We start from the raw sequence: 25,936 nt of genomic DNA, 5'->3' as shown, positions 1-25,936 counted from the left end.
GGGGTTTCAAACCTCGCCGCCCGCCCGCTCAGCCAATGGGGACCCGCGCCTCCGCGGCCGCCAATCAGCGCCCGCCGTGGGGCAGCAGGGGCGGGGCCCGAGCGCTCGGCCGCCCGCGCGCCCGGGGATGGCTTAGGGGCGCGCGCGCGCGCCTCCCGGCGGGCTTTGCGCGCGGCTCCGCCCTGCCTCCCTCGGGCCGGGCGGGGAAGATGGCGGCGGGGACGGGCAGTGAGTGCGGGGCCTGTCGGGAGAGGCGGCGGCGGGGGGGCGGCGGAGAGGGAGCGGCGGCGGCCCGCGGCAGCGGGGCTGGGGCGGGAAGGGGGCGAGGGAACGGCCTGAGGAGAATCGAGCGGCTCCGGAGGGAGGAGGCGGGGCGACGGCGGCGCGAGGGGGGCGGGGCCAACGGCCCGAGGGAGGGGTGGGGCTATGGCTGAGGCGGTGGGGGCGGGGCCAGCGCCGCGGGGGCGGGGCCAGCGGTCGGGGGCGGGGTTCCAGGCATGGGGTCCCCGGGGGTGCGCGGCGGGCTGTCGGGTCCCTGCACTCCTTCCCCTCTCCCGGCAGAGCACAAGCTGCTGAGCGCTGGTCCCACGGAGCCATGGTCCATCCGCGAGAAGCTCTGCCTGGCCTCGTCCGTCATGCGGAGCGGGGACCAGAACTGGTAAGGGAGCGGGGCGCAGCGAGGGTCATGTCCGCTGCACGGGCACTGGAGTCCCGGGGCAGAGCACGGGTTGTGTGCGGTGCTGGTGCGTGACTTTTCACCGTGCCGGTTTGTTGTGCAACGGCTAGTCGTAAACACTTCTGCTTTCTACGTACTTTCTGCTCAAAACAAAGTTGGGCCGTTAAAGATGGAAGTATTAGACGTGTACCTTGACAATCTTTTTGCTTCTTTCATAACTACTGTGTGAAAGCAGGAGTGTGTTAATCAGAACAAAGAGTAACCTTATTCCAACGTAGATTGGAAGAGGTGAGTTGTGGTCAAGGAGGATATTTGGTAACGGACTCCTGTGCGTTGCTTCTGCACTTGCAGCTCTGTTTTGCTGCCTTTTTCCCCCCTCACCAAAGTTTCTGTGGAAATGTAATGGTGTCATCAGAAGCTAGAAACTTGCTTTTCAAAGCAAGGGAAGGAAGCTGTTATTTGGGAGTAGGCAAGTATTTTTGAGTCCACGGGCTGTACTTCAATAATGCCCAAACATAACAACTCACTGACAAGTTCATTGTGTTTATGGGGGCTATTCAGTGATGAACGTCAAGACAGGTCAGTTTCTTTTCTCTGCATGTTGGTTGGGGAAGAAAGTAAGTTGACGGTGACTTGCCATTTCTCTCCTGTAGGGTCTCAGTCAGCAGAGCTATCAAACCTTTTGCAGAGCCAGGACGCCCACCTGACTGGTTTTCCCAGAAGGTAAGATACTGACATTTGAGTCTTGGAAAAAATGGGTTCTGCGTGGGATATGTAAGATAGCTGCCTAAGACAATGTGTTCCTTGTTTTTAAAAAAGAGAGCAAAATTAATTTTAAAAAATCAGCTTTGTATAAGTCAGATTAAATACTTTTTTCGGTTTCTGAAATTAAATTTGAGCTTACAGTACAGTTGGCTAAGGTTAAGGAAAAGACAAGGATGATCAAAGACATGAAACAACTTCCTTGTAACAGATGGCTAAGTAAGGTAGAACACTTCAGCATAAAAAAGAGATGAATAACGGGAGATACAACAGATGTCTGTATAATCAGAAGTGGCATGAAGTTGAGGATGAATAAGGATTAATTTTGTGCTTCGTCCAGTACAAGATTTAGAGTCTATTAAGTAAGACTAACAGGAGGCAGGTTCAGAGCAAACCTAAAGACATTGTTCTTCACCAGGCTTGTAATAGAGCTGTGGAATTCCTTTCCCCAGGAATTTGTGGATACCCATGTATTTTGGTGTGTCCTGCTGTTTGGGCAAGCACCTGGGATTTTTGCTGTATAAGGAACAGAGAGATGAAGAGAATCAAGGGAGGAGAAGTTGGGAGTTTTATGTTGCTTACTGTTTCTGTTAAGCTATGAAACTGGCCTTGATACAATGTTATGTTTTCTCCATTGAAATATTTTTGGTTCATGTTCACAGACAGAAATGTTATGGCTACAGTTTTTGTAATCGTGATTGCTTGCTTTGATTTCTAAATTGTTAGTTGGGAGTGTTCTTTAGCTTTGTTTTGGAGATCAGCCTGGGCAGTGCTACAGTAAAAGAGTGAATATGCTTCCTCACTTTGCACTACACTAAATTATTGCCATGGGGCAAACTCTGGAGAAGACTGGTCAGATATGTTCATAAAGCGTTAGACCTCTGAAAAAGTAGGAGTAAGTGCCCTGTAGGCTTTGTTGATAGGCATTTGCTGATGCCGACTCTTGGTGTCCTCTGACTTTTTTTGTTTCTTCTTAGCACTGTGCATCTCAGTATTCAGAGCTCTTGGAGACTACGGAGACCCCTAAGTGAGTACAAAGTCTGAAGCAAGTGCAGTCTGCAACAATTTTGGGTGGACTTGTCAGTTCTTGCAGCAAAGGACTTGATGGTGCTTCTCCCAAAACGAGTGTACAGGAATGAGGAAATTCAGTTGTGATAGCTGGCGTGGGTGGACAGTGGGATCAGGGTATGGCAGATGGGGGAGATTGGCAAGCCTAAGGTATTTCTTAGAACATGCTTCCCATATCTCATTATCTTGTCTCCTTTTTTCATAAGATCAAATTATTTCAGTATTACATGGTTCTAAAACTGGTCACGGTGTACTTGTTAGTGTCTTCCATATGCCCCTACTGTCGTTAGAATACATGGCAGGGTAATTGGGACCTCTTTGCCACAGCTCCATTTGTAGGAGTTGCAGTGTGCATTTGGGGACTTAATGCAGCAAAAAGAAACATTTATTTGGCTGGAATAAAACACTGCCTATTAGTCTTACTGATCAGAAGCTTTACACATAAAATTATCATTCAGAGTAGGGGTAGAAAAGACAGCAAGAGTGAGAAGGGGAAACGTTTTGTGTTTGTCTCTATTTTGCAGTGGCTTCTTACAGTTTTCTTACCAATGCTATCACTACAGCTTTGTGGTCTCAGATATTTCTCACTCCTAAATCCAGGCATTTTGTTTTGAGACTTCACATCAAATTAAATTAAAGGCAGGATGTTTAAAAGCAGTATTTGTGTGTGATAGTGCTGAATGATCTCAGCACTAGACTTGCAAAGACAAAGGGCTTAGTAGAGTTACTGAGGAAAAAAAATAGATGTTTCTTCATGGGTAGTAAGACTCTTCTCTGAAGCTGAATGATTTTTTTTCAGGTTGAGAATTTGCAGTGGGATTGCATCTTTGATCTGTTTCTGAAGTCTTTAACACTGGACGCATTTAACAATTAGATAAACTTTTCAGCATAAATTTTTTTAACATTGTGCTGTCCAATGTCATTTAAGAGAAATTGGAAGAGGAGGTTGATTTTTTTTTTTTTTTTTTTTTTTTGTGCATGTTTGTGTCAGGAATGACAGACAGGAGCCGTTTTTGAAAGGAGAACAGGGATTTTCTGTGCTTCATGTCTGAACTGTTTTTGCTTTTCTCTTATTCTATAGGAGAAAACGTGGTGAGAAGGGGGAAGTTGTGGAAACCGTGGAAGATGTTATTGTGCGGAAACTGACTGCAGAACGAGTTGAGGAGTTGAAGAAAATGATTAAAGAAACACAGGAGAAATACAGGTATGTGGCAGAGGCATTAAGCTGTGGTGCACCTGAGAGCCCTGTCTTGAAAAAGTGGCCTAAGTGGGATGGTACTTGGGGGGAAAATGCTGCTTAGGGTGTATTGTTCAGTGGTAAGTAAGAAGATTTTCTGATTACAGGCAACTCAAGAAGGATGCAGAGCTGATCCAGGCCGGACACATGGATAACAGACTGGAGGAGCTGTGCAATGAGATTATGATGTGGGTTATTTAATTATTTCCATGTTATGCTTTCTTCTGAGATTGTAGTTGCCTGACGCTGTGTGTTTGTCAGACACCTCTTGCACTATGTACATTGGGTTAAGAGAAACAGGGCAGCTGGGCAGATGCTTTGGCCTCTGAGGGTGGACTTAGTTTAGATTGGGGGCTACCAGCTTGTGTGGAACATCTTTTGGAGTTTCTCAGTGAAGAGCTCGGTGATGGCTTGCAGCATCATGCTTGCCTCCTCCATTTTGATAATCATCTGGAAGTGAAACTTCCTGCCAAATGTGTCATTCTTTGACTGGCTTCTGACTCTGCTTCCCTTGTCAGAGGACTTGAGCCTGAGTCTGCAGAGGCAGGTCATTGCTGTCTGGAGATAATGGGTTGGGGGTCAGTAAGCTGATTGCAGAGGAGGAGCTAAGGGGAAGTGGAACACTGTGTGACAGTAGGTTTTGGTTCTGTACACAGAAAGAAAAAAATGGAGGAGGAGGAGGCAGAAGTCAAGAGGAAGGCTACAGATGCTGCTTATCAGGGTAAGCTGGAAATGGGCTTCCTTACTCCTCCTCAGAGAGAGATGCATATGTTCATAAGAACATTTGGGAAATATTTAAGTCTTGTTAAGACCTGTTCAGGAGGAATTCCACAACCCTAGGAGTTGGAAGGAAAGATTATGTTCTTTTTCCAGCACTGTATTTGTAACAGGGCAAAATGCAGACACTTCTGAGAAGGGAACAAACTCTGTAGAGAAGGTATATCTAAGAGGAAGCAGAATTAGCAAGGAGCTCTCTGTTAGAATGTCACGCTTCACCCCTTTAGTTTTCCTTCTAGTTTTGCTATTGTCTGAAGATAAAAAGAAGTTAGATTTGTTCTGACCGTTTAATTCATTTATAATTCCTGGGGCAATTCAGTGAACTAACCTGTCAGTGGTGGGAGGTGGTGAATACCCAACTGCTATGGAAATCTGAAATTAAAAGCACATTACCCAATGCTAGTATTATTTGTGAACTGGGCCTAGTGTGGTGCGAGAAATGCCTACAATATACATTGTTTACTTGGGGTTCTTTAGGTAAAGTCAGAGGTAACTCTCAGGGACTGTCCAAGATGGAGTCATGGAATCTCACTTTTTTTTCTGTTCTCTTCCAGCTCGTCAGGCCATTAAGAACCCACCACGACGATTAACGGGTGTGATGGTTCGCTCCCCTGCAGGCTCAACCTCTCCAGGAGGAGACTATGCTCTGGGAGATCTGTCTCAGCCTGCTGTGGATGAGGCCAGTCCAGGGGTAAGGATGTTTCCCATGGTAAGAGGGAAAGACCAGCCTGGGACATGGGGCTCTGCGTCCATCATGGAGCAGAAGCCTGGGGAGAAGACCTTGCCTTGTTTTGCAGACTTCTAGCTGTGGTAGTGCTGTAGTGTGGCTGATGTACAGTGCTGCTCGAGATACATGTCCTCTTCCATGTCTGTGATGATCAGGTGCCTGGATCAGAGGCTATGTAGGGGCATCAGTGGGTTGGCAGGCAGTCTTCTGTGTGTGCCTGGGAAATGGCAGTACAGGGCAGGGAAAGGGTGAAAGCATATGCCTGGAGTAGGTGTAGTGAGTGAATGGAGTAGGTGTCTGTGGTGTGCTGGATCAATGCTCTTGGGGGAAGGAGCAAGTGGGGCTAGTCCGTGTGGTGGAGTGTGGCTTTGAACAGTGTGGTTTTTCTCTTTCTCAGGTCACTCCAGGGACATTGCCCAGCACCCCAGTTGCCTCCTTCATTGGAATCCCTGACACCCCTCCAGGCTCTGCTCCCCTGGATGCCCCCATGACCCCAGTCACTGATGATTCACCCCAGAAAAAGATGCTAGGACAAAAAGCAACTCCGCCTCCTTCCCCTCTGCTCTCAGAGCTGCTGAAGAAGGGCAGTCTCCTGCCCACAAGCCCCAGGCTGGTATGGAGCTCTCTGCTCATATATGCAAGCACATAAACAATTTGCTCCAGACTCTCCCACTGAAAAAGGGGGAACTGCAAAGGCTTTTTAAAAACGTAGTTTTTGTGAGAGTCCCAACAGAAGCGATATCTGAGAGAGATAAGTACCCCTGTGAGCCACAGAGGTGGGACCCTTTCCCAGCAGTACTGTGGGTGCAGGACTGTGGGGATCATTCAGCACATAGGACTGGCTATCTCCCCTCAGTCGCAAGGAGTTGGAGTTGCAGGCTCTGCTAGAGGAAATTGTTCTCCTTGGGGGAGGGAGCATGTTAGTCAGCATCATCCCAATCAGTGTGCATGGAGGTGTTCTTGATGATTTCTACTTTAGGCTCACGATTCTTCTTTACATCTTGGCAGGAAGTTGAGTTTCAATATTTGTAACGGGTCTTAGCATAGGAGTGGGGAGTCCTTTAATGGGGTTTATGACCAGTATTGAAGTGCTTCAGTTTTCTCCTAATTGTAGACAGTTATTAAAATCACTGTGGTGGCAACTCAGTTCTGGTGTTAGTGACTCTGGAAGTCTTAAGAGGGCGACCATTGCTGGCACTGTTCAGAGCCCAGTCTGAAAATAGCAGCCATCAGCCTGCCCGTGGCACGGATTCCCTGTGTTAGTGTTTGTGTGATGGAATAAGTGTGTTGCTGTTGACTTTCTTTTTTTAATAGTCACATTTGGGGTCTTCTCTATTTGTTAGCTTGGGTCAGTGTTCCATGGGTTCTGTGTTTGCAGGGTGCAATGTAATGTAGGGTGGAGCAAGGAAAGGTAGTGGCTGTGGAAGACTGGGTTCTCTTTGTATCGACAGGACTGTTTTACATCTGCTTCAAGGTCCATCAGAGGTTTACTGTGTGACCTTGGTAGAGTTACTTTCCATCTTGGTGCTTCAAAATAAGGGATAATTCCATGCCATCTCGGGGGGTAGAGAGACTGTTATCTGTAAAGGATTGTGAGGTCCTTGAACAGAGGAACTAAGGTAGAGCAAATGCTATATTTGGCCTAACTTCAAGGAAAGTGGCACTGCAGCTGTATTGTAGCTGAAGAACTAGTTTCAGACTGTCATGTTCACTTGCATAAGGGCCCTCAGGCAGTGACTAGACTGGACAGAAAGTGCAGAGGAAATGCTGAGACAGTAAATGATGAACGTATTCATGGAGGTGCATGTCTGGCAGAGAATCACTGATGTGATGATACCTCCAGGAACTTAGTTGTGTCCTCCTTTGGCAGGTCGGTGAAAATGAAATGGCAGTGGCTTCTGGTCACATGAACAGCTCAGGAGTCCTGCTGGAGGTAGGAAGCGTCCTTCCAGTGCTGCACAGTGGGGAAATGCAGTCGGCACCTGGTGCTGTCCCTGCATCTCCTGCTGCTTCAGGTAACTCGGGACTCTCCCTGTACAGTTCTCCCTTCAGGTGTGCCTTCAGACTGTTCTATGAATTCTCTTTGGAGAGAAATGAAGGACATCTAGCCTGGCTGGTTTGGGGGCTTCTTTATGAGTTGTATTCCTATTTCTGTACCCCCGTCCCTCTCACCCCTACTTTTTTTTAAGACGACTGTAATACTTACAGAAAAAAAGAGTGCCTGGATCTAAAATGACTGAAACAGTTAGACTTGATTCGATCCTGGTCTTTGCAGTCTAGTTTTCTGCTCTTGACACTGGCTAATACCAGTCATTTCAGTGTAGAAAGAAAGGTTGGTTGACAGGGAGTTGGGGAAAAAAATGGTCTAGTACCTGGTTCCCAGTGTGTCAAACTGCAGCTCCCTGTGAATCTGGAGAACTCGTGTGTCTTACCTCTGCTTTAGCTTAGAGGTCTAAGTATAGTCCAGACCACACTGGACTGTGAGCTCCAGAATAAGTTCCACAGAGTGGGGGGTGAGAGGGACAGTTCAAGACTCTTTGCATTGGGCCTTTTCAGAACAACCTGCCTAAGGTGAAGTTTCTTCTCAGCTCATACTAACCAGTGGTTTAATCACATTGCAACTGAGGATTTATGCCATTCATTCATGTATAATTCCATATGAATAATCTCACTTTCCTTATCCACATTTATTCTTTAAGACCTGTTAATTTGGTCCAGACAGTTCAGTAAATTCAGACTGGAACTTACAGCTAAGATGAGTGGCAACCTTTGATATAAGAGGGATTCTCCAGGAAAGACCTCCAAAGACATCCCCTCTGCTCCCTTCCAGCTCCTGTGATGACTGTTTGTCTTGGCTTACCTTGTGTGGCTCTCTCAGCACTGTTTTTCAGATTTCCCATACTTGTATTGGGATGAACCTTTGGAAGGGCATCTCTCTGCATGTGTGGCCTAACCTGTCCAGCCCTTTCATTGAACACAGTGTCCCATAGTCTGCATGATTCTGTCTCAGACTGCACACACAAAGGAGTCGTGCATTTTTGGTGCGGGTTCTCTGTATAGCTTTTGGGACTGTTTATAGGTACCTCAGTGTCTTTTCCCAGAAGAAGCCACCAGACAGTGAAGAGGCCAGTGGTGGCTTTGTGGACTTCAGTGGTGGCTGCTTGCTCATGTGCTTTTCCCTTCTACTCTCTGTTAGGTGCTCCTACGCTTTCCCGGCTTTTAGAAGCTGGTCCTGCACAGTTCACCTCACCTCTTGCTTCCTTCTCCGCTGTTGCCAGCGAACCTCCAGCTAAGCTCCTGCCACCCCCAGTAGAGCCTGTGTCCCAGGCAACCATTGTCATGATGCCCACGCTGTCAGCACCATCCGTTGTGCCACCAGCTGCAGCTCCAGAAAGCGTAGCCACAGGTGCGTTCCTGAACTACGCACTCGTAGGTCATGCACTGCTGGAAAACAGAAATTCCATTGGGATCATCACCCAACGAGCTCTCAGCTGGCCTTTTATCACCTCAGACTCACCATCCTTGATGAAAGGATGGTTACAGCTGGGTTCTGGAGTAAACAGATGGTTTTAAAAAGGATTTGCTGGGTGGGGGTGGGGATACTAATGGTATGTTGCTAGATTGTGGTTCAAGGGCTGGAATCTCACTTTGTCTCTACTGTGGGAAAGCAAACCTGTATTTGTCTTTTATTTTTCTAAGCCACGCTGTTGTGGGTGGACCTGGGATACTTGCAGTTGGTGCTTGGTCTTATCGACTGCAGTATTTGTTTACATGGACTTGACTTCTCCAGATTGGTCTCTGATTGTTACTCTCATCCTTGTGCAGTGAGCCAGCCAGAAGCCTGTGTTTCCATGGAGGCAGTGTCTGATTCCCATACCGTGACAGTGTCCATGGACAGCAGTGAAATATCCATGATCATTGATTCCATCAAGAAAGAGTGCCTGGGTTCTGGAGCTGGCAGCACTGCAGGGTCTTCCAAAGATCACTGCATGGATGGGAAAGAAGACCTGGATTTGGCTGAGAAAATGGATATTGCAGTGTCCTATACAGGGGAAGAGCTGGACTTCGATACTGTTGGAAATATTATAGCCATCATTGAGGACAAGGTAAACGGGCAAAGCAGAGTGCCAGTGCCTTTTGCTCCACATCCAGTTAAGTTAATCTCAAGTGATTACTGTTCACCAATTTAGTTAGTTTAAACAAGCAAGAAATAACTATTCCAAAATGCACATTCTCACCATCGTTGTCCAGATCAATGACCCTATGACACCACTGCTGCTAGTCTGCCACGTTTAGCCTGGTGCTTCTCTTCAGAGTGCAGAAAGAAATCTCTTTCTTCCTCATGTTGGGTAGGGTTTGGGTCACATCTCTGGCAGACAGACGAGCGCTGCTTGCAGCATACTTTCCAGGAGTGCTATATTTCTGAAACTGAACCTCCACGGGAGACTCCGCAGGGAGTGATACGAGTCTGGCTGCGAATGGCAACTTTGTAAACCCAGTACACCTGGTTTTCCACAATTGTCTCATTACCAAATAACATGAACTTTTTTTTAATCCCTCTTTCTGACCTTGGCCTGCACTGCTGTGTGTTTGTTTTGGCAATAAAGGTAGACGACCACCCTGAAGTCCTGGATGCAGCAGTTGTTGAAGCTGCTCTGTCTTCTTTCTGCGAAGATACTGATGACCCTCAGACCCTGCCTGGCCCATGGGAACACTCAATTCGTCAGGAGCACGAGAAACAGGCCCAGATACCCCAGGTGTCTGTGACTGTGAAGCAGGAGAGACTGGAGTGTGAGGAGCCAGAGGCAAAGGGAATTCGAGACCTAATGGGCATTGGCGAGCTGGGATCAGAAATAAAGACAGAACCTGCAGAGCAGGAGCAGAATCAGCTGGGCCCCGAGGAAGCCATACCAACAACTGCAAGAGTGACGGAAACACCAGAGCTTAGAAATCAAGAGATAGAAGAGGATCAAAGAGCAGCTGTAGCAGTGGGGGAGACTTCTGAAATTGAGATAGAATCAGCCAAGGGAGAAGACGCAGTGCACAATACAGTCAAGACAGAGGTATGTGAGCAGAGAGGCTGTCTGGAACTGGTGTGGGGAAAGAAAGGAGCAGTTGTGGCAGGTAGGAGAGAAGTTTAGAGGAAGGATGACTGCTGGGTTGAAGGTGATCCTTCAGTGAATGTGACTGACTGTTTTCTGGGGAGTCATGCTGCTGATCGGTTCGATCTGCAGAGAAGCTCTCTGCTTTAGGCAGTACCTTTGTGTATCTCCCCCCGCCCATGTGCAGAATTGCTGTTGGGAAGGTGCTCAGTGAACTTCATTGCCTTGAGTTAGGTTAGGGTGAGTGAGATGTGCCCACACCTTCACTGAAGTAAGCTGACACAAACATCTAGATTTGTGCATTTCTCTTCCCTCCAGACCCCACCTGATGATGATTCATCCCCTCCACAAGTCCCAAATGTGAGTGAAGACTCCTCACAGGCTGATGTTCAGCACAAATTTGAGCTGTCAGGTAACTTAATTCAGCTAGGAAATCTTTTACATGCAACATTATTAGCTGGATAGTTGTCAGTGATCTGGTTCAGGTTTTTTGGGGAGGAGGGAGAAAAGATACATGTAGGAACAGTGGTAATTACTGCAGGACAGTAGGCATTGGTGCAGGAGCTTTTGTAGGAAAGACTGCTTTGGAGAATCAACCTTTCTGCTTTTCTCTTTCACAGAGTCAATGAAGGAGGAGGCCCAAGCCCTGTTTAGAAGTCAGATGAAGGTAATTCTCAATTGGTTTTAGTCATCTTGAGTTTATTAGTAACATCTCACTGCTGCTGCTTCCTGGCTCCCATCTGCTGAAAAACAAAGCTTGCATTCAGCTTTCTGCACTGAGAAGTGGGCAGTCTGCAGTTGGAGCTAAAGGGGAGATTGCCTCAGGCAGTATAAAGCTGTGTGTGTATGTGTGTTTCTGTGTCTGCAGGGGAGGCAGGGCAAGATAGAGTGACTAGGATTTTGTGAAAGTGCCTGTACAGTTGTCAGCAGCATAGCAAGAAAATTACTTTGCTTGCTGAACCATAGTTGCTTTGGAGGCTCTGAGTTGCTGCTGTAGCTGGCTGTGCAGACTCATGAACTCTGTGTTTCAGGATGGGCAGGGTGAAGAGGATGATGAGGATGGTGCCAGTGAGGCTGCCAGTTTGGAGGAACCCAAAGAAGAAGATCAGGGTGAGGGATATCTATCAGAGATGGATAACGAACCCCCCGTGAGTGAGAGCGATGATGGCTTCAGTGTCCATAATGCACCTTTACAGTCTCACACGCTAGCCGACTCCATCCCCAGCAGCCCAGCCTCCTCACAGTTGTGAGTATCAGTGAAGCTCTCAGGCACACAGGTACAAATCCCAGGCTATTTTGTGGTGGGAGCATAGGATTCTAATTTCTGTTTTGCTGACTGAGTGGGTCTGAAGGGGGAATTTGTTGATTTGTCTGGTTCTCCTTGCTTACAAGTGCAGGTGTGCAGACAGTGCCATAATACTACCAGGTCCCATTTTTTTCTTTTTGTCTTTGGCATGGATTAGCGTGGGCACGTCAAAGGGAAAATAAACCATAAGGTTTCTGCTCCAGGGCAGTATGCAGACTCCTGAAGGACGTCCTGTTCTTTTCTTCCCAGCTCAGTGTGCAGTGAGGACCAGGAAGCAATACAGGCCCAGAAGATCTGGAAGAAAGCTATCATGCTAGTTTGGAGAGCAGCAGCTAATCACAGGTGAGTTTGATGTCTTGAGAACTGGCAGAAAGAAGTGACTAATCCTAGACAAGTCTCCACTCTCCCATCACAGAGGCTCATCTGCCTTGATACCAGGAGATGATGAATCATTGTTAGTGGTAGCAGACAAATAAAGATGAGAGCATGAAACAAATTTGCCAGCAAGGACAGGACACTAAGTGGACTCCTTCTCTCTACAGGTATGCCAATGTCTTCCTACAGCCTGTAACTGACGATATAGCACCAGGCTACCACAGTATTGTGCAGAGGTGAGTCTCAGCAGTCTTCTGTCATTAGAACTCTGTATATTTGCATATTTGTGTAGGGGGTTCTGGCAGGAACAATGTAGTTTTTGGCTGCCATGTGGACTGCAAGACTTGGAAAATGATTTTTTTTTTTTCTGGCGTGATTCAGTCAGAAGCAGGTTTCACCCGGAAAAGGGTCATCTTCAGTAACAGATATGTGTCTTTACACAGCCTGTCTTTCAATGAAGTACACTGACTTACATAGAACATTTTTTATCACTAAAGTGGTATGTGACTGATCTGCTTCTCCCAGTTTCTATCCAAGGGTAGGATTTAGTCTTTGAAATTCCAAAGACCTATCTTCTTTAATCAGCATTTTTTACTGTCCCAGATAGTGGATATTCTGGAAGAATTATCAGAATCCCCTGCTAGTCCCCCAGAATCTCTCCTAAACAGTTCAGTGGCTGCAGGTCTAGCTCCTCAGTGTCTCCTTCAGTGATGCCTGAAGAAGGTAAATGTCTCTCCTGAGGCATCTCTCACGCCATTGTTACCATTCATGGTGACTGCTGGACAGCTTGTGGCTTCTGAACTGAGGCCTTGGTAGTCAGGAACACAGCCTGTGTGGGGGAGAACGTATTTGGCTAAATTAAATCGGTGGTCTAACTACACATGTTACAGACCCAGGGCTGTTTGCAAAAGAGCAGGGAAAGAGTTAAATATTTCTGTTGCTATTTTGACTGTGTTTCTTTCATAGGCCAATGGATTTATCTACCATCAAAAAGAACATTGAGAATGGGCTGATACGAACCACAGCTGAGTTCCAGCGTGATATTATGCTGATGTTTCAAAATGCAGTTATGTACAACAGCTCTGACCATGATGTATACCACATGGCTGTGGAGATGCAGCGAGATGTCCTGGAGCAGATCCAGGTAAAGTATTGAGCTGAGGCCAGTACAGGACAGAGCATCTGCCTTGGCCCATAGGTATGGGAAAGACTTCTGGATGTAAGACCACAGGTTTCACTCACAGTGTCCTTGAATGAAGTAGTCCCATCTGTCCCCACATCTCTCTTGTGCTACTAGCTCAGGTGTTTGTGATCAACTAAGTTGTGGATAAGTTAAAACTAATGCAGCAAAATGTTTTCTAAGTTCAGCCCAGACCAATTTCAAATCTAATTTCCTTCAGGGAAATGCTTAGGCCAGCAAGAAGCAGGGTGTGGTTCAGGAACAGAAACAAGCAACAAGAATGGTGAATGACAGGGAACGCGATTGCTCTTTTTGGTGGCTATGCTGGTTTACACTGGTATAAAGTGCACATGAAACTCTGTCCTGTGAATATATGCCATTTCAAATTTCTTGTGAAGTAGAATGTCCCAACTGGCAGGGCTAACAGAGTTTGAACTGGGGTTTTATAGTTCCTCAGGACTTGTGGCTTCTGAGGTAAATGGGGGAACTTATTCTGAGCAGCAGACAAGGAACTGAAACTGCCTCTGACCCAATCATTCCCACCCTGTGGTTTGTGATAGTTAACTGACACGCACTGACGGAGCTTGTTTTGCCTGAGGATCTTAACAGAGTGTGGTTTTCTTGCAGCAATTTCTGGCCACACAGCTGATCATGCAAACATCGGAATCAGGGATCAGTGCAAAGAGCCTGCGTGGGCGAGACTCCACTCGCAAGCAAGATGCTTCAGAGAAGGTGAGAACACTGCACCCTGTGGAAGGGCACTTGGTACATTTTGAAGAATCCCAAGATACTGTATGAAGTTCCCATACCAAAGAGGCAGAATGTTTTTTGAGATTACAATGGCCCCAGTATCTTCATGTGAACAAATTTTTCTTTAAATGTGTCCATTGATTAGATTTCAGCTCTGGAGCTGTACATCATTCCAGAGGCAGGGCTCATGAGTTTTTTGTGTAATCCCAATAGTTCTATTCCCTGTTATTAAAAACAGGTGATGAAAACCGTAGGGAAATGAACAGAGTATTGGAAGAGGCATGATATGGCAGGAAGGTGAAGGTGTAGAGCATTGGAAGACTAGCCTCTGCTGTGTCCTTCACTTCGTAGTCAGATTTTTAGAACCAGGGAATGACTCCAGTCTGGTTTGCTGTGTAAAACACACCATAGAACCTTTGACTTACACACTGGTCTAAACTAATAGCAGTGTAGGTTTGTTTGGTTTTTTTCTTCTGTAAAGACACATCCAAACTTGATCAAGTGATCTCAAGTGCACTCAGCTGGTGCACATGACATTGTGACAGCAAGGACTGCCTGCTTAGTTCTAGTGGCAACTGCACAGCGCAAAAATTGTTTGGTAAACCAGGCCTTGCCATGGCTGAGGATGGAATATCCCTTTCCTAGCATTCTGACTCTCGCAGTATCCCTCTTTTGTCCGTTTTTATGTTCCTGCTGCATAAGACTGATGCCATGCGGGAAGGGGAGTGGGGCACATGTTTCTCTATGCTCGTTTGTGGACTCAGTGCTTCTATGTGGTGTGTGCATTTCCATATCTGATAAGTCCTTCTGTTTGGCCTTTTAACAGGACAGTGTCCCAATGGGCTCTCCTGCCTTCCTTCTCTCTCTCTTTGTAAGTATTGAAAGCCTCCAGCAGGTACTGCAGTACTGCTGGCAATGTGCTCTGCTCTTTGTCTGGGTGATCACTGCACTGTCACAGCATCCTTAGCACTGCAGCGTTGTGTGTTTAACTTAGGGGCTGTACAACCATGATCATTAGAGAAGAAACATCTCAGTCCCTTATTCTCAGCGTGGGTGAGTGGGAGGGGCTTCAGTCTTCTCTTCTGGTTCCAACTGTTCTCGTTTTGTCATCTGCCTTTGCTTTTTTCCACAACTTCTCTCCTGCTTTCTTTCCATGTAAGTGGGAAGACAGACCAAGTGGTGCAGTACTGTAGTTCCTACATCTCTCATGCTTATACAGCCGCCCCTTCCGCATGTTCAAGACAGTACAAAAGGTCTTGGGGAAGTAAGGACTCAGCTGTGTGCTCCTTTATCATTCATGGTCCAGAAAGCAAATAAGATACTCTGCAGAAATATCTTGCTCTGTGCCTGTGGTGATCTGGAAGTGTTTGGAAAAATATTCCCTCTGGGAAACCCCAAGTCTCTGAGTTGTGGGGAGGAGAGAGGGGAGGAAGATGGAGAGTTGTTTTTTTCTCTCGCATATATCTAAAGACAGAGGAGTACTCCGGGAGAGTCAGCATGTCAGCCAGAGGGAGAGGGCAGCGGATCAAAGGATGCTCTCAGCTCGCCTTCTACTCATGGAAAGGAGCTGTGCGGAGAAACTAGGGAGCTAGTGCCAGGGTCACTCAACTGGAGGAGCACTTCCCGTAGGGATCAGCAGCTGATAAGGTAGGTTAGTCAGCAGTTTCCTCTCCCCATCTTAAGAGCCAAGCTAGAATCTGCCACTTAGGAGAAAGCCTGTACTGTACGGGCTCCAAAAGCATCTGTCTGGGTGAGAGCCTTGTTGCCTCTCTCTGCCCTGGCTGCCAGCAGTGCACAGAGATGCTGCAAATCCCAGGACCTGTGCTGTGTCCAGAGTGAATTTTAGGTAGGTCTGCAGGCAGGCCTCCCTAGGCCTTCTTAGGACAGTTTCCCTTTCTCCTGTTTGGAAGGCATGAAATGTTGTTACCAGATACACAATTCCTTACCTCCCCGAGTGCTGGAGGAAGTGGTGTGTGTTTGGGGTTGCATAACACTTATCTTTTTGTTTGCCTTGTGACTAGGACGGAGGCACCAGAGGGCGTCGGTGTGCCATCGAGGCAGACATGAAGATGAAGAAGTGATGCTGCAGGCAGACAGAAAATCCTAGCACCTGGCATCCAGAGCTGGAGTGCAAACAAGATGCTGTTAACAGCTGTTGGAGGAGGAAGAAAAGCTGCAGGTCCATTTCTGGGACCTGGTCCACCTTCTTCACTTGCCCCCCTGGAAAGCGGTGTCTCGTCGGAATGTGTAACCCAAAGAAACTTCCCCAGAGGGGAAGAGTAGCCCCCCTGCCTGTTTTAGGGCAGTCGTCTTGGGCTTCATCAGTGTTCTGGTGTTAGCTAGCAACTGGTGGCTCGTATGTACTGTAATGTGAAGTGTACAGATTTTTACTAGTGATGTGTAAATGTGTATGTATATTAAAGTCTGGGAACAAATCCAGTGTACAGTGTGCAGTGTACTGAGCATCACAGCTCTGCAGTGAGGAACCCTGTTTTTGTACAAGCGTGCATATCTGTCTTGAATATCTGCAACCACAACTGTCTTCCAGTTATCAGTTCAGCACACAAGCATGGCAGAGCTTTGACATTAGAGACAAACCATTAATCGTGGGAGTGTTGCATAGTGCTTGGATGGAGGGGAAGATTCCCTGCTTGAGCGTGCGAGAATATGGCACTGTTGTGATGAAATAGATCTGACCATGAGAAGTTAAATACTACACTCTTGTTGGAGCTTTCCTTAAGAGACCAATGTATTGGAATGTACCTTACATTCTTTCCCCAGAGATTTATAAAGGGTATGCTAGTCAGAGTGAAAATCTGTGATTCCAGCAGCTGTAGGCATGCCAGTACCTGGTAACACATCGGAGCTTGTGAACTGTTTACTGTGGAAATTACGGTTCTTTTCCTCAGCAACATGAGTGCTTAACTGAGATTTAAGTTCTCTCTGACAATTTTCAAGTCACCTTATTTTCTGCTCATATGACCCGTGAGATGAAACTTGCGTATTTTCTGCCCCCATGACCTTCCAGGGGAAAAAAAACCAAAACATTGTCCTTCCTGATGCTTGCAGCAGCTGGGAGTGGTCTGCGCTTCCTTGTGCAGCATGTACCAGGTGCAACTTTCTGACACACAAGTTGCAGGAAACTGAGTCATTGCAATTCAGACCAGAGGGATTGTTACCTTAGCTTGATTTTCACAAGTTTTGTGTTGAAATTGGTTGTGCCTGCTGTGCCGAGTCATGTGTTTGGCGCAGGTATATTTCCAGCGAAAGTCACTCTACCTTTGATGCTAGAAATGTAGAATCGTTTGATTTGCTTACTGGTTAATTTTCGTTCACTACTGAAATTGGGAATGAATTTCTGATTTGAATTTTTATGGCCTCAGTTTCCAGAGATTACAGGTTGTTAAGTTCATAGCACAAAAAGTTAGGGGTTTCTTTTGGTTTCTGGTATTTTATGAAATAATTTAAGTTGGAAGGGACCTCTGAGCATTTATCTAGTCCAACCTGCTGCTCAAAGCAGGGCCAGCTTCAGAGGTAGCTCAAGGTTGCTTGGAGCCTTGTCTAGTCAAGTTTTGAAAATCTCCCAAGAAGGGAGATTCCCTAACCCCTCTGGACAACTTGTTTCAGTGCTTACGCACCCTCATGGGGTAAACATTTGCCTTATGTCCAGTCTGAATTTCCTTCAGGGCAGTGTGTCATCACTGCCTCCTCTCCTTTCACTGTTGGCCTCTGACAAGACTCTGGCTCTGTCTCTTCTGTAACAACTCTGCCCCATCTTTATGTTGAAAAATAGAAGTTGCAGCACGTGGGAGGACTTTTATCACGCCCACTAGTAACTTGCTTTCATTATGGACAGCATTGCTGTTCATTCCTACCCTTGCTTTCTTCTCTTAACCAGGTATTTTTCCATCAAAAAGCCTTTTCTCTTATCCCATGACATTTTAATAGCCTTTAGTCATGTTTAAGATCTTTAAAAATCTGAGATAAAACTTTTCTCCACAGAGCCCCGTTGCCTCTTCCCAATTCATCATCTCATGCTCTGACTCTTAATTCCGTTCTTCCTAATACTTTGTTCTAATCTGTCTAGTGCAGAGCTCAGGCTTAATGTGCTGCACCTCCTAACATCCACCCTTTTACAGACAGATAACAACAATTGCATCTTTCTGTTTCTCTGGTGCTGTGGCTAATTTAACTGACAGGTTACACAGCATAGGTTTGGTCATATTCTATTTAAGCTTCTTTAGGACTCACGAGTGCATTCCAAGTGGTTCTAAGGTTTACTCCCTCCTTCAAATTGTCCTAAAACCTCCCCTATTGACATTTTAATTGGAAACAGTCTCTCAGACCCATCCAAAGAGAAAGTCTCGTGTGATCTCCTCTAGGGCAACTGCTGATAATGATGATTAATTTGGTTTTTCCAACTGGCCCTGTTTTCCGTTGAGATGTTTGGCACTGATGATGCGTCATCCCCCCAATCATCTGGCAGCTCTCTGCTTCTGATGTTTTTGATGAGGTTTGTTGTTGTTACTTGCTTTTATGTCTTTAGCAAATTGTTCTTCAATTTTTTTCCTTTTTTTTTTTGCCTACTTTTTTTGTGGGTTCTACATTTCATTTACTAGAATTCAGGCTTTTATCATTTTTCTTGTTTTGACATATAAGTTCCTTTTAAGGGCCATCTTTTTTATTTCTAACAGCTTTTTCTCATATCGGTGAGGGTTGCACAGTGTCTGATCTCTGCAAAGCGAACTAAAACTTTCCAATTTGATAATGATTCCTTGCTGGTGACTTATGTAGCCAACATAATTAAGAACTGTCAGGCAGTTCTTAATTAAAAGTTGAAGTCTGTATCTTTTTGTCCCTTATTTTTTGTACAGAATTGGTATGGAACTAAGCAGTCTGTAATTTTTTCACCCGTCCTGCTTGTCTTGCACTAATGCTGCTGTTCCACTCTCTGGCATCTTGAGTCTTCCAAGATTTAGTAAAACTGAACATAAGGCTGAAGGAAGATCTTTCTAATCGATGCTTATGCCCAAGTTCCCTAGGCTTCTTGATTTTAAAATGCTTATCCTCTCAACTGGAGTACAGAAAGATGATCACAAGTGATTGGATTACCTTAGGCTAAGGCTTTTCTGTTCAGCTGAGCTGTGGTGGCTGGTTCTGTATGTGCAGCCAGCTCTGCTGATGGTGCAGGAAATTGCTTTAGGCATGGGGTTACTCTTCAGATGAAATCACAGTTTGCCCAACTCTTTCAGCTGGAAGCTGGGAGCAGGTAATGTTATCTCTTACCTCATCAAATTTTATCTGCTTCTGCTGAAGTTAACTTTGAAAGAGGTTTCAGAAGGACAGCCTTTCAGATCCTACCTATGCTTGTAAGTTCATAAAATAAACAAACAAGTTTTCTCATCCCAAACCCAATGGATTCCTTATTTCTCCCAGGTACGCACCATAAGCTTTATTTGTAGATGTGCTAGCAGTCCTAAGAATGCAAAAGGAAGTCAGAAATGTGCTTGTTCAAAATTCTCAAAAAATAAGGTTGTATATAATTAACTGAAAACTCTGAAGACACTGCTAATTAATGCATAGAATTCTCCATAGGTACAGCATCCAGGCAGCTGAGTTCAGTGGCAAGATACAGATTTTTCTAACAGCCATTTACTGTCATTACTGTGACGCTGCAAGCAATTCCCCAGACTTAGAGAAATCATAGTGGACTCGTGCAGTAGAAGATACTTAGGCATGGACTAATGAACAGAGATTAAATGAATGGATTCTTCCTTCTTAAGAGAATACTAACTTTTATTTTATGAAATGTGTAGAACTGTCCCCTGTCAGTGTGTGACTGTGCGTTGTTATAATTCTTCTGGCTCAGGTACACAAGATATCACCATCCAGCTAAATCACATCTGCCACTTTCAAAACAAAGAGTCTGTAGTGTTTGTAATAAGTTATTTCCAGTGTAAAAAGCTCCCAAGGGGCGGCAAAGGGAATTTCAGTGAGTTGTCATTGGAGTCACTAGTTGTTCACAACTGTCAGCAGCTCAGGAGCCCCGGCATGACTTAGTTTGAGCTTGCTGCTGGCTGCCTTCGGCACCTTAAACATCTAGCATCCACCAAAGCCTCATGCTCTTAACCAGCTCAGCATCTCCTGAGCAGAGTAACCCACCAACCCAGAGGGAGAGCACAGCAAAAGCACCGGAAAACCTGAAATTCAGTTGCTCTGAAATGTCAGTTTGTGTTGCAGAGCTACAGCCCTGCCACATGCTGTCAAGTGTGGGCTCAGGTGTAGGCTGCTCACCTCACAGAGTCCTTCCCATGCTTTGGCTCTTTAAGTATGTCAGGAAATGAGCTGGGCTTTGTAGTTCTGGATCAGGGTACAAAAAAATTGCTGTCTCTTTATGTTTGTTTGCAGATGGGCCATGCCTGGGTATGGTGGGAGTCTGAGACGGAGTCTCCCAGCGAGTCAGAGAAGAACAGTGACTTCCAGTCTCTTCTCAGCTGGGATTCAAGCTTGGATCTGGACGTGGGGAGCTGGAGGAGTACTGAAGAGGTGGCCATGGGGAAGCTAGAGGAGAGCGGCCGAGAGGCAGACCATGAGCTGGAGTTCAGTGAACCTCTCTGGGAGGATGATAGTGAAGACTACCAAAAGGCAGAGAGGCCATGTGAAGATGACAGTCTTCTCCAATTCTTCTCAGAGGTAGGGCTGTTTGGATGACAGGAAAGTGGGCGGCATAGTTCAGGCCCTCCTGAAACATGAGGGTTTTCAGGGCCTCCACCATCCCTACATATAGAAACAGTCTGGGGGAGGAGCAGATGTCCTGTGTTCACTTGCTCCCTGTCCCAAGCCTTGCCCTTCCTCCCATTTAAAGCTGGCACCGCAACCAGGGAGCTGCTTTGCCAAAACACAGCTCACCCTAAAGCACAGAGATGTCAGTGAACTGACACTGTTAATAGTAACACAGGGCTTCATCAGAAATTTTTGCAAGGATTCCTAAAAATGGAAAGGCGTTCGTGAGTGAAAACAAAAATAGCATCTGTGCTCTTATTTCTTCTTCCTTTTGCCTTCACAATTTGAAGCAATAAATCTCTGTGTTGCAGATAACCCAGATGATGGAACCTCTCCGCATTAGCAGCACAGAGTCATCACAGACTCAGTGGGATTATTGTGGCTCTGGGAAGCAGGGTGATAGGGAAGATGTGAGGTGCCAGGAAAAGACCACAGGAACAGCAGTCTCAGGAGCAGAGGAAAGTCAACTACACATGCTGGCAGAAGATGAGAAAGAACACTTCGTGGGAAGAGAGGTAGGGGAGAGGTGGTCCTAAGAGAGCCTCTGGTCCTGGATGAGAGACAAGAGACAGTGAAGGAAATCAGCTCTAGAAGAAATGGGGAAGTCCCAGGTTCCGAGTGGGGAGACAGGGACACAGAGGAGGAGACAGCAGGGAGGGGGATGCAAAAGAAGTGTATGAGGGGAAGGATGTTTTTTATGTATAGATATGTATCTTTATGAACAGGAAGCTTGTTACAGATAAAACCCTTAGATGTGAGTTGGAGGAATTGCTCCTTGGCAGTATAAAGGTGACTCATGAGAGCTGGCAGTCTGCTCTCAGGTTTAAGGCAAGACTGGAATACTTGCCTTGTTCTAATTGGTATGTTATGCAGCACACAGCTTGGCTGGTTTCAGGCCCACGTGGCTGTGATAGCAATAACCATCTGCCCCTGGAGACTGTCATGTCTTGCAAGCAGGCACTGTCTAGCCTGGATTTGCATCAGCCCTGTGTCTAGGGGGGCTGTGGGCTCCCACCAGCCTGCGAGGTGTTGCTGGGACAGGTAACATAGCAGTGGAAGAACAGTGTCATTTTTCCACACTCACATTTGTTCCCTTGCAAACTTAGACACCAGAGACCAAAATAACTTTCAGGGTTCTCACATTTCACCTGCTCAGCCAGGACAATGTTATTCCTAGCAGTTCCCTTGCATTCTTCCAGTGGTCAAAGCCAAACACAGCACAGTGTCCACTTTCTTTCTTCCTGAGGAGTCTGTTCCATGCTTCAGATCTCCTGTTGAGGAATTCTCAGGTGCCTTTGCACATAATCCCACTTATGCACTCCAAAGAGCCTCTCTCCCTGTGCCTGTCACTCTAAATTATATTGGCAAATCACTACATCAACAGCACTGCTCTCCTTCCTGGCTGAGTCTATTCTCTGTCATATTCATGTGGGAGTTTGTGAGGAAACAACTTTGTTGCACTCTAGGGGATCCTGTAATCTGTGTCTTCAGCTTTAACAATCCTGAGGCAGTCTTACCTCAGCTCCTGCCTGCCCTCTCTACATACATGACTCTTCCCAGAAAAGCAGACGGACACAACACCGGGCACCGGTCAGGTCCACAATGTTTGTGTTAGCCAGAGGTGGTTATGATCCAAGAGATGAGACTCAGCTGTTACTGGAGTGCTGGGCAGCACAGTGAAGGCCTGAATAAAGTCAAACATCATCCTCCAGAATAACAAAGAGTGAGCTGGCTCCCAGCTGAGACTGGGTGCAGTAAGGGGATGTACAGCAGGCTGCCTTCTAGATAAAGAATTCAGGTGATAGGCTGCTATTTTAGTCATATCTCCCTTTTCCTCTCTGCTCTTCAGGACAACACTCAAGAGGCACCTGGAGAGCAAACTTTAGGTGAGCCGCATCCACAGGAGATGAGTAATCAGGCCCAGGATCAAGATGATAGTGATAGCACCTCTGCAGCCCCTGTGCTGGACTCCACAAGTCCTGCTAACACGCAGCTGTAAGTAGTTCATTCTGCTCGCTTGCGGGCACAGCAGAACAGAGTTGTTTCCCTTATCTCACATGAGAACAAGTGTATGGCACAGGTCACCTCTAGGAAGGTGAGACAGCTAAGAACAGGAAGGAAAGAGGTAACTTGTGCTATCTCTGTGGAACTGCCAGCATTTTTGGGCATTGATCCTAAGCTGAAGTGAGAGGAGTAGAGATTAAATAAGAGATTAAATGGAAAATACATGTTTCCTTAGGGCAGCTAGGCCTTGTGTGAGCTGGGCATCGTGCTTTGTCAGGCAATGTCCAATACAGCTCCTAAAAGAGGCATATCAGCCCCCTTTAGGCAGGTGCAGGCATGTCAGTCACATGCAGGCTCTGCCATATGTGTGATCACCTGGGCTGCCTTTCAAAGGAAAACTGTTTTTTGGGGATGGGAAACAATAAAAAACATCTCAGTAAAGTTCTAAACTTCAGAGTAGCATGAGCTTTTCTATCCAGTTTGATCCTGCCCTTTTAAAGCTGCTCAGCTCAGCTCTTATTTCTACCTATTGGCCAGGTCTTCCTGCATTCTGGATGTTTAGTTGTGCATTCAGATGCAGAACACTTCCACCATCTCACCCTGAGAGGCTTTGCGTAGCTACAGCGAAGGATCTCTGCGCTTCATCCACCTGGATGTGGTGGGTGCTAGCAGAATTGCCACCTCCTACTTTGTCTGGAGTGTGATGATGTGGCAATATATTCCCTCCACAGGGTGCAGCTGAGCTGGGATAACCCCCTGCAGCGTTTGCTCTTCAAAAGAACTCTATTGTCCATCTGGAAGATGATAGCCAGTCACAGGTATGTGGGGTCAAAGGGTTCGATTGACATGGCTGCTGAACACATTGCCCTGAGTTCCAGCTCCTGTGTCACCAGGCCTTGTCCTCCCTTCCATGACAGCCACCGCAGGCTGGCTTGTCTCTCCATAGCTTTGCTTCTGGCTCTCCTTGCAGCAAGAACAGCTGCATGCTGCAAAGCTAGAGAGAACACTGCATATTTATTTCCTCTGCCTAATGTGGCAGAGCCCAAATGTTCCTTCCTACACAGCTGGCACAGCCAGCTTCAGTGAGGGGCTCAGCCTCCTCCCATGCCTAGTCATGCCAGCCACCAAATACTGGCTGTTGCTAATCAGCTGTGGCACTCACGGCAAGCGGGGAAGGGCAAGCACTGGTCCGTGTTGCAATGCTGTCTTTGGTGGAGAGGTGGACAGAGGTCATTCTTTGTGCTTGTCCCTGTAGATACAGTGGTCCATTCCTGAAAGCAGTGTCAGAGAAACAAGCCCCTGGATACAGGGATGTGGTGAAGAGGTGAGTTTGTGGAGGAAGTGCTCAGTAGTTGATTTCTCTTGTTTTTTTCTGCCTTCTCTGGTTTCCAGAGAGCCAGTGGGAACAGTTTCCTTCCTCCTTTTCCAGAGTCTGGCTGTCACCAGCATCTCCCACTGATGTCTTTTAATAAAACTCCCTTCCAGGTGATTAGAACCTGGAAGCTTGCACTGACTCTGGTGCTGATAGGAATTGTGCCTGCCCTTTGCCAGCATTGCATGGCTGATTTACTCCAGGCACAGTCCCTGCAGCTGTAAGCCCTGCCCGAGCAGGGGATTTAGCTTCTGCAGTGCAGCAGTCTGTTATCCCCATGCTGGAAGCGTGTGCCTCGATTGATACCCTCTCCTCATCCACTGTTTGCTCCCCAGCTATTTTACTCTCAGTGGAGAAGTGGGTCATAAGAATATTTCCCGGAGAGATTAAGGGCATTTTTCAGAGCTGAATCATATTCTATTCTGGTCACAGTTGTCGTCTCTGCAGCCATTCATTTTCTCATTCTGTCAAAATAAAGGAAGTAATATTTATTCTCCATCATGTTCCCCGTACCAGTACTGCTATTTTTGCTAGTGGCACCATTCGATTTTAAGGGGTTTTAATAGATACCTATTTTAGTCACTTTTCTTTCTCCACAAAGATCCAGACTGACTTCATGAAGACTAATTAGTAGAATCGCTCTGCTTGCCTTCTCTGGAGCTCAACATCAAATTTTTTTTAGAGGTGACTGCTAATGACCTGCCAAGTTGATTGGATAGCAAGTGTCGCATTGGCTAAACTTAACTTGTCTGACTTAGAAGAAAAACATTTCTCACTCCTCCTCTTTGTCCTGAGCAATAAAAGTGATTGAAAATAGCTGCGCTTTCAGGGCCACGCTGAAACGACAATAAGCACGTTCACGCAGAGCCTGAAGAATGCCTGGCGCTGGGCTGCAATTCAATTTTCCTTCTGTCTATCTTTTGTAGACCAATGGATTTAACCAGCATAAAGAGAAGACTGTCAAAGGGACACATTCAGTCCATGATCCAGTTCCAGCGTGACCTCATGCTCATGTTCCAGAATGCCATGATGTACAACAGCTTCAACCACCACGTCTACCGCATGGCCATGGAGATGCAGCGAGAGGTCTTAGAGGAGCTGCAGATGTTGTGTGAAGCCCTCCTGTGTTCAAGGGACAGGCTGGGGTGGGGGAGAAGGTAATAAGCCACGTCTGAGGCCTGTTTCTTTTGGAGCAGTGTTGTCTCAGTGGCTCAAGAGGTTTGCTGGGGCTCAGGGGACGTGCTGACACTGCCGCTGTGGCCTGCGGCAGACCTAGTTATCCCGCAGTGGTGCCTGCCAGGTTGATGGGATAAGGAACAAAACTGTTTCTAGGAGGGGCACCAGAAGGGAAACCTCCTTTCTTCCCCCGGGAAGAGCAGCAGCATAGCCCTGCAGTGAGAAAAGGTTCCCTGAGATGAAAAAAAAAAAAGGGGGGGGGGGGGGGGGGAGGAGAGAAAACCATCTTTGTGACCAGTTGGGATGAATCGGGGCCCAGCCCCGTGAAGGTTGCTGGCTGTTCACCCAGGGCGCTGCAGGAGAGCTCTGCTGTCCCGTGCCTTCCGTGCACGTCTGCGGCGTCGCTGGGCCGGGCTTCGGGCTGGCTTGAGCGCTTCCCCCCGGTGTCGCCTCAGGCCCCGAGGGCGGCGGGGCCCCGCGGTGCTGCGGCCTCCGCCCGCCGAGGAGGCCAGCGCCGGCCGCACCCCAGTAAAGGCCCGTGTTGAAAGCTTGTCTCCGCGTGTTTGACACCCCGGCCCGGGGCGGAGGGCGGCGGGGAGGGAGCCGCAGGGCCTGGGGCTGCGGGGGAGCCGCGGCAGGAG

At 47.0% G+C, this 25,936-nt stretch overlaps 1 protein-coding gene across 6 annotated transcripts; it reads left to right on the top strand.

The window, feature by feature from the left end:
• Nucleotides 1-153: 153 nt before the first annotated feature.
• On the top strand, nt 154-25,550 carry BRD8 (bromodomain containing 8). 6 transcript variants are annotated; one of them, XM_075056342.1, is made up of 26 exons: nt 154-228; nt 562-658; nt 1,330-1,399; nt 2,416-2,465; nt 3,588-3,710; nt 3,851-3,931; nt 4,400-4,464; nt 5,075-5,211; nt 7,118-7,262; nt 8,444-8,653; nt 9,073-9,353; nt 9,855-10,310; nt 10,668-10,761; nt 10,970-11,016; nt 11,381-11,595; nt 11,905-11,997; nt 12,198-12,266; nt 12,997-13,174; nt 13,838-13,942; nt 14,787-14,831; nt 20,369-20,653; nt 21,055-21,258; nt 22,593-22,738; nt 23,479-23,565; nt 24,003-24,071; nt 25,046-25,550. In XM_075056342.1, exons 1-26 carry the CDS (start codon nt 210-212, stop codon nt 25,278-25,280), a joined length of 3,606 nt encoding a protein of 1,201 aa, XP_074912443.1. In that variant the 5' UTR covers nt 154-209; the 3' UTR covers nt 25,281-25,550. The 6 variants fall into 6 exon arrangements, 5 of the variants coding, with proteins under 5 accessions (XP_074912443.1, XP_074912439.1, XP_074912441.1 ...); XR_012654234.1 differs by lacking the exons at nt 20,369-20,653; nt 21,055-21,258; nt 22,593-22,738; ... (1 more) ...; nt 24,003-24,071; nt 25,046-25,550 and adding exons at nt 5,645-5,860; nt 15,431-15,607; nt 15,982-16,426; XM_075056338.1 differs by lacking the exons at nt 20,369-20,653; nt 21,055-21,258; nt 22,593-22,738; ... (1 more) ...; nt 24,003-24,071; nt 25,046-25,550 and adding exons at nt 5,645-5,860; nt 15,982-16,426.
• Nucleotides 25,551-25,936: the final 386 nt, after the last annotated feature.

The sequence above is a fragment of the Buteo buteo genome, chromosome 24 (assembly GCF_964188355.1).
Source record: "Buteo buteo chromosome 24, bButBut1.hap1.1, whole genome shotgun sequence".
NCBI lineage: Eukaryota > Metazoa > Chordata > Aves > Accipitriformes > Accipitridae > Buteo > Buteo buteo.
The sequence above is the reverse complement of the archived record's forward strand: the minus strand, read 5'-3'. Positions and strand labels throughout refer to the sequence as shown.